Below are 8,251 nucleotides of genomic sequence, written 5' to 3' on the forward strand. Positions count from 1 at the left end.
TATAATTATTTGGGGAAGAATAGCGAAAAAATGATAAGAAATTAATCATAGAAAAATCATTATAGGCCTATAATGAATTTCCTATCATAATTTTAGATAAGAGGGTATCGAGTGTATGTTAAATTAACAAATAAATGCTTGTTCTATTACCTCCTTTATAAATTTCTGAAAATTTCGACTGCCGATGAAACAAATTCCCATGCTTTCCTTTTTATTTAAGACAGGAGTGAATTGTGCTTCTTCGGCTATCTTTTTGACTTCGTGTTTTAAATATTCTCCTACTGGAAACATACATTTTCTCAAGGGCTCTTGAGGAACTTGTGATAAGAAAAATGTTTGGTCCTTAGAAAAATCTTTCCCTTTTAAAAGTTTCACATCTGGAAAATTAAATGCCTTTGCTTTAAAAAAACACCTAATTGAGCAACACGTTGCCCTTTAATAATAAACTTTTTTCAATTTGATACATACTTGTATTTTCTTTATAATTTTCCAAGTATGAACCAAAACTTGTTCGCACGTAGTGTCCCGTAGCTATTGCATCTGCTTTAAGTTCGTTGCGTGCGAAATGATAGAATTTATCGAATTTTATCCGTCTGTTACATTGGATATCTGGATTCGGTGTCATACCATTCTCATATTGTTCTATAAGATCGCTAATGTAATAAAAATTAGATATTCGAATAATTAAGGTATGCAGGGTGGCAGGGTTTTTTCCGGTTCGCAAACATTTTTCACGGTCAATGAAATTAAAAAAATGAAACACGAAAGCTAAAAAAAATTCCACTTGAAGTAATAAAAACTGAGCTGCAAATGAAAGCACTCAAAGTGGAACTGTTAAATTTTGAACTTTTAAAATTGAAATTTAAAAGTTATTAATTAAAAAATGTTGTATTCCAATGACCAATAATTTACGCGTATATAATTAAAAGTATAAAATTAAAGGTAACATTTTTCAATATAAAAAAATATAAATCAACGTTATCATTTCCAATGCTCTAAATTAAAAAATCAATCAATGAACTTTAAAATTTTCAAAATTATATAATTTTAAGGAATTTTGAGCTAGAAACATTAAATATTGAAAAATTTTTAAATGAATACTTCTTAAATTAGACATTCAATTATTTTCTTTTTAAATAGTTTAAACATTCTTAGAAAGATTCAAAAATTTTATTTCAAAAATGTAGAAGTTGTTTTAAATTTGTTTTCAATTGAAAATTTTAGAACATTTCTTCACAATTTGGATGTATAAATAACAATTGAACATTTATTATTTGTAGGCGAAATTTGAGTAATTTTAAGAGATATGTAGAAGTTTTGAAAAGATTCAAACTTGATGTAAAACTTAAAATGATAACCTAATATAAAACAAAATGTAGATTTTCGCAGTTTAAACAAAAAAATTAGATTCTTTTCAACAATTGTGAAAGGCTTCAAAAGAATAAAAACATTTTTTTAACATTTATAGGAAAATTAGAAATAATTTCTTATTTTTAAAAATTATTTTAAGAGAATATTTAAAAAGTTGTTCAAAGATTTAAACAAAATTTTCAAAAAAGATTCTAGAAGATTTTAAGAAAACTTTCTACAAGTTGCATGATAATTTTTTATCTTTTTAAAACTCCTAAATATCTCTTTCAATTACTCAGTTTTTTCTACAAATGTTCATTTGTAAATTATACATAAAAATTTTTAAATTTCACTCACAAATTAAGCATTTTTCAAATACAACAATTGAAATTGTAACGTTCAAAGTTTAAAGGGTCTTCGAAATTTTAACGATTCAGGTTTTCTATGTCAAAGATTTCAGTTAAAGATTCTTTACTTTTAAATATTTGTTTTCAATTTACTTCTCTTAAATAAAAATTCAAATATTGCTAAGAATTCAATAATTAATATTTTTTTAATTAAAAATTTCAAATTAAATGGGTTAAAAATGGAATATTTTAGACTAAAACAATATTTTAAATGTAATAAAATCCATTAATTAAGAATATATTATTATGAAGATATTTTTAAGTTGAAAACAGTTTATAAACTTTCAGTCACAAGTTCACATTTGTTTAATGACTAAGACTTTTAATTTGATACCATTTGAGTTTTAACGTTAAAATCAGAAAATTCTTAAATTTTAAACTGGTTTAAAATCGTTTTGTCAAATCGTTTTTGTTCACTTTTTGTTACTTAAAGTACAGATAAATTTAAAAAAATTTTAATTATTAAAAAATGTTTTTTAGCAAAAATTTTCAACATCAAAGGCTTTTATTTTTTATTTGTTCCAGTCTTTAAGAAAGCATTTAAAAATTCTTTAAATTAAAAATTTAAGCTTAAAAATAAAAATTGTAATTCGAAAATTTGTAAAGTAACAAAATTTTGAATTAAGCATTGTAAGCTAAATAATAGAATAATTGAAAAACATCAAAATTCAACTAATTATTTAAAAACTGTTGAAATCGAACGTGGACAGATTTTTCTCCTACAAATTTTTTAAATTCCCTGCCTTCCTTTTCAAAAATAAAAAATGGTGCAAAATAGCGTCACAAATTTGAAAAATAATATAAAAATGGTATCATACATTTTTTAAAAAGTTTTTTTTTTTAAACTGCGCGTTTTATTTAAAAAGATATTATTTAATCTGTTAAATAATAAAACCCTATTAATTTGTGGCAGGTTTTACAGTCTTCTCCATATTTTCCCCTTTTTCTGTTTTTTTGCGAATAAATGCGAACTGAATTTATACAACCCAATAGGAAGATCGAACTATTTTAAGTTTGAAAGTTCATTCTTTTAAATTCAAAAGCCTACTAATCAAATTTGTATTCAAACATTTTATTCCTTGGTTCAAAATTTAATTATTTTGTTGAAAATTCAAAAACTTGTTTAAAAACTTATACTTCCTGGTTGGAAATTCGTTTTTTGGCTTGAATATTCAACAATTTGACTAAAAATTTCTTTTCCTACTTGATTACCAAACTTTTTTTGGTTTAAAATTCAACTATCATGTTGCACATTAATATTTTAGTTTTGAAAATTCCTTTCTTTCTATAGCAATTAAACCTTTTTTTGTTGTTAAAAATGCAATTTTCTGGATACAAACCAATCTGCTTTGGTTGAAAATGAGCTTTTCATTGAAAATTCAATTGTTTTGTAGACAATTAGCATTTTTGGATCGAAATTTCACCATTTTGATAGAAATTTTAACTATATGATTGTAAATAAATTTGTTTTAGTTGAGCGTTCAATTATTTTGTTGAAAATTTGTTTTTCTTGGTAAAAAACCAACGGTTTTTAATTTTTAATTTTGCATAGAAAATTCATCTTTTCAGATTGAAAATTTAACTCCTTGGTTAAAACTTGAACTACTTTCTTTAATGTTAATTTTTGTATCGAAAATTCATCATTTTAGTGGAGTTTTTTAAAAATTAATTAAAATATTTTCTTGAAAATTAACTTTTTTGTTAAAAATTTACATTCTCGGGTTGAAAATTAAAATGTTTTCTAAAATTTCAATTAAAAATGCATCCTTTTTTATTAAAAATGCAACTGCTTGGTTGAATCCGACTGTTTTTTATTTTAAATTAGATTATTTTTTTGTTGAAATATAAACTATTAAAATTTTCATTGAAAATTCAACTGCTTTGATAAAAATTGAACTACTTTATTAAAAGTTAATTTTTTTGGTCGAAGATCCATAATTTTTGTCAAAAATTCGTCGTTGTTTTGTTTGAAATTATTTCAACAATTTTCTTGAAAATTCAACTGATTGGACTAAAGTGAACTTTGAACAAAAAATTAATATTCTCTGATTGAAAATTCAACTGTTTTGTAGAAAATTTACCTTTGTTGTCGTAGGAAATTAAATTTTCAACTGAAGATATAACCATTTCATTTTTAATTCAAACTTGATGTTTTCAAATAAAAGTTAATCTTTTCTAGTTAAAAATTCAAGTATTTTTTTCAAAATTCGTATTTTATTTTGGTAGAAAATTATTCTTCTCGATTGAAATTTCATCCTTTTTGGTTAAAAGTGCAACTGCTTGGTTGAACAGTAACCTGTTTTAGTTGAGAATTCGATTCTTTTTTTTTTTAATCCAAATGTTTTTTATGTTAATTAGATTCTATTTTTGTTGAAATATCAGCTAATAATTTTTGTTGTTAAAAATTCAACTCCTTGGTCAAAAGGTAATCTACTTTCTCGAAAGTTATTACTTTTTTTTTTTGTTGAAGATTCATAATTTTAGTCGAAAATTCACTTTTTTGAAATTAATTAAACTATTTTATTGGAAAATCAACTGATTCGTTGAGAAGTGTAACATTTTTTCTTTCTTTCAAAAATTCATATTCTCGGGTTGAAAATTCAACTGTTTTGTAGAAAATTAGTTATTGTTTGGAAATTAATGCTGTAAACGTTATTAGTCAAAATGAACAAACTTTCAGCTTCAAGGGGTCAAATTTTTAATTTCAATGTCCGTGCCAAATTTAGCGAACCGGGATTTAAACTTCCACCCTAAAAAGAATTGCAAAGAAGTTTTAAACATACCTAAAAACTTCATTCCAATATTCCTTCACAAAGTCGACTCGAACAAGAGGAATTTTTAATTTTTTGCAAATCCATTCGGCATCTGCAAAATCTTTTTCAGCGATGCATTGTCCTGTTTCGTCTGCAATGTCCCAATTTTGCATAAAAACTGCTTTGACATTGAAACCTTAATAAACAAAATTCGAAATTTAAACGAAACTTAACCTATAAACTTGAGAAACAAATTATTTTCTTCACTTAACTTACCTTTATTTTTTAATAAAAGTCCTGCCACTGCACTATCCACACCACCAGACATGCCTACAACTATATTTCTAAACATTTTCTTCTCAAGAATTCTAAATTTTATTTAAAAAAAGGAAAAATCTCGAGAACACTTTCATAATCTGCGGATGTGCATAAGAGAAACATAACCTCAATTAATGTTTAAGCGACTTCAAAATCAAATCCTCAAATACGTGCTGATTTTCTAATTTTTTTTTTTTTGCTCTCAATTTCAAGAATTAACATGTGTGAAATTTTACTAATATTTAAAAAGAAACGAGAACATCGAATTGCCAAAAAAAATAGAAAGTTCGAAAAAGTATTTAAAATAATATTATTGTGCTCAATTATTTTTTTTAAAATGCTGACCTTGAAAAAATTATTTATAAATTTTATAAACTCAGCGAATAAACATACAATTTAAATATTTTTCTTCAAAATTCTGCGATTTTTTTAAAAACAAAAAATTCATGCTTCTTTTTGGTTGAAAATTTATTTTTGGTTTAAAAATTAAACTTTTTCTGTAGAAAAAATGCCACATTTTTGGATGAAACTTGTTTCTTCATTAACTGAAGTCCTTCTTGCTTGAAATTCCGTCTTTTTGGCAAAAAAATTCTTCTGTCGTAGAAATTTATCTTTTTTTTATACTAAAAACGCAACTGCTTAATTAAAAACTGCAGTTAAACATTCTTGCATTTTGTGGAAAATCCGTTTTTTTGTTAAAAATTAAATTTTTAACTGAAAAAATATTTATGTTTTTGGTGAGAGCTTATATTTTTTAATTGACTATTCAACTATTTAATTGAAAAACAATTTTTTACAGTTAAATCTATTTTGCTTTTAATGTAATTACTGCATTTCGGGTTTAAAATTAAACTTTTTTGGTGGAAAATTCATGTCTTTTGTTGGAAATTCGTCTTTTTGTTTAAAAATAATGTTCTGGGTTAAAAACTAATTTTTTCGTTCAATGTTCCTGATTTTAGTTGAAAATTATTTTTATATATTTCCATATTTCAGGAGAAAATGTATCTTTATTGATTGAAAATTCCTTGACAAATCGTCTTTCTTGGTGAAAATGCAGTCTGTTTTTTGAAGATTCATAATTTTAATTATAAAATAATTTCTTTTGTAGAGAATGTAACGATTTTCTTAAAAATTGAACTATTCTATTTTTCGTAAAAATATATTTTTTTTGTTGAAATTTCAAATATTGGTTCTTGGTAGAAAATTAATTTTATTTAAAATGATTTTTTTTGTTACAAATTTCATTGTCTTGTTAAAAATTATCTCGTTTGTTGAAAATTCTTTTTTTTTGTTCGATTTATTTGTTTAACTGAAAATATAACTATACCATTTTTGTTTGAAAATTTTTTTATTTAATTTTAAAATTCGTCACTTTTCGTAGAAAATTAATCTTTATGGTTGAAAATTCATTTTTTGGTCAAAAATTCATGATTTTTGTTCCAAATTAATTTTGTTTTTATCGAAAATTCATCATTATAGTTAAAAATGTATTTCGTTGGTTAAAAATTTAACTATATTGTTGAAAATTATTCTTTTTCTGTTGAATATTAGGTAGAAAATTTATCTTTAGTTAAGAATTTATTTTTAGTTGAAAATTCATGTGCTTTGTTGAAAATTCGCCTTTTTTGTATAAAATTAATATTCTGGGTTGAAAATTATTTTTGTTGTTAAACATTCCTCAGTTTAGTTGAAAATTAATTTATTTGCCTAAAAATATAACTAGTTATATTTTTTGTTCTATTTCAACTTTAATTTTTTGGTGAAATTTTATGTTTTTAGTTAAAAATTTAACTATTGCATTTTTTGTAAAAAAATTTTTCATTATAGATTTAACTATTTGATTGAAAATTCCGTTTTTTGTTAAAAAATATTTTTTTTCTAACTGACTATTTAGCTATTCTGTTTTTGTTTAAAATATATCTTTTTTTAATTGAAATTTTAACTTTTCTGTTGAAAATGTATTTATTTGACATCTTCTTGAAAAAAACTGAGCTTATTTTGTTGAAAACACAACTATTTTGTTGAAAATTCATGCATTTTGTTGAAAAATCGTCTTTTGTGGTAGCTTCTTGGTGAAAAACTCCTATTTTTCGTTAAGCCTTCATTTCTTTCGTAGAAAATTAAAGTATTTTGTTGAAGATTCATTTTTTTAAGCAAACATTTTTATTTTTAACTGTAAATATAACTATTTCATTTGGGGTTAAAATTTAATTTAAAATTCGTCTTTTTGGGTAGAAAATTAATCTTCTAGGTTGAAAATTCATTTTTTTTCTTAAATATTCCTCATTTTAGTTCAAAATTAATTTCTTTGGATAAAAATGTAATTATTTTTTTAAATTCATGAACTTTATTAAAAATTTATCTTTTTTGATAGAAAATTAATCTCATTGGTTGAAAATTTATCTTTTACGAATCAGGGAAAGTTACGGAATTTCGAAAGTGGTATTTTCTGGCAACCCTGTTTTTTAATTAAAATCTAATTCATTTTAATTTCACAAACTCTTTATTTTCCTCATAATTTATCAAAGTGAGAAATCTTAAACAATTTTTTGGACACTTTCACAATTTTCGAAGGGTTAAGGAAAAAATTAAAACCCATTATTGAATTATACAGTTCTAATAAAAATTCGATGTAAAAACAGAAAGGTATACAATACATGGATTTAAAATCCAAAAAATGTTTGCCTATTCCGTCTTCTCTTTTGCGAAGTAAGAGAAAATCTTGTTATTTTTCCACCAGGTCTTTTGGATTTTCTTTAAAACTAGTTTTTTTGTAGAAATATTATGCAGAGGACCAAAAGCCAATGCCACGGCTGTACAAGCTAAACAAATAACATTGTATGGCATACTAAAATCGGGGGTTGGAAGACTTATTAACAAAACGTCTGTCCTCAGTTGCACCAAGTAGCCTTCTCGCGATGCATTGAAACTGAAAATTTCATAATTACACATATATTTTTATAATTTGCACAAAAAAATAAATTTTCACCATTTAATATGAGAAATATTTAAATCTCTTACACGCCTGGCTTAAACCAACATTTTTTTAGGTTTTGGCTGATTCTTTTTTGGAGATACGTTGAAAATATTTTAAGGTGAAAGTTTCTAGTGGGTTTCAAAATGACTTTCTTAAAGTTTTCACAAACAATGCTCACATTCACAAAACGCGGTCAAAGATCAAAATTACGAAAAAAAGCAACGTTTTTTTCGATATTTTCAAGCAAATAATTAACACGGGTGCGAATTCGCACCGACGTTTTTGAAAAGTTGGTAGCATTTGATCATAAACAACTGTACGCGATTATCACCACTACGACAAATAGTTCCGAACCCCAAGGTTTCAGGCCCAAGCCCGGTTAGGGGCCATCCATAAATTACCTAACGCAATTTCCCGACCATTTTGCCCCCCCCCTCCCTTATGTA

At 24.5% G+C, this 8,251-nt stretch overlaps 2 protein-coding genes across 2 annotated transcripts in view; both read right to left on the minus strand.

Moving 5' to 3' along the window:
• The window catches only part of LOC117174554 (mitochondrial tRNA-specific 2-thiouridylase 1), a 19,777-nt gene extending 14,822 nt beyond the window's left edge, over positions 1–4,955 (minus strand). Inside the window, exons 1-4 of the mRNA XM_033363760.1 lie at positions 4,787–4,955; positions 4,541–4,706; positions 469–653; positions 151–377 (exon numbers count right to left, since the gene is read on the minus strand). Coding sequence (XP_033219651.1) covers positions 151–377; positions 469–653; positions 4,541–4,706; positions 4,787–4,862 — 654 coding nt within the window. The 5' untranslated portion in view covers positions 4,863–4,955. The remainder of the gene's footprint in view (positions 1–150; positions 378–468; positions 654–4,540; positions 4,707–4,786) is intronic.
• A 2,474-nt stretch (positions 4,956–7,429) lies between these two features.
• Positions 7,430–8,251, minus strand: part of LOC117175424 (GPI transamidase component PIG-T) — a 17,597-nt gene continuing 16,775 nt past the window's right edge. The window contains exon 8 of the mRNA XM_033365131.1: positions 7,430–7,757. Within this exon, the coding sequence (XP_033221022.1) occupies positions 7,514–7,757 (244 nt within the window). The 3' untranslated portion in view covers positions 7,430–7,513. The remainder of the gene's footprint in view (positions 7,758–8,251) is intronic.

The sequence above is a fragment of the Belonocnema kinseyi genome, chromosome 6 (genome assembly GCF_010883055.1).
Source record: "Belonocnema kinseyi isolate 2016_QV_RU_SX_M_011 chromosome 6, B_treatae_v1, whole genome shotgun sequence".
Classification (NCBI taxonomy): Eukaryota; Metazoa; Arthropoda; class Insecta; order Hymenoptera; family Cynipidae; genus Belonocnema; species Belonocnema kinseyi.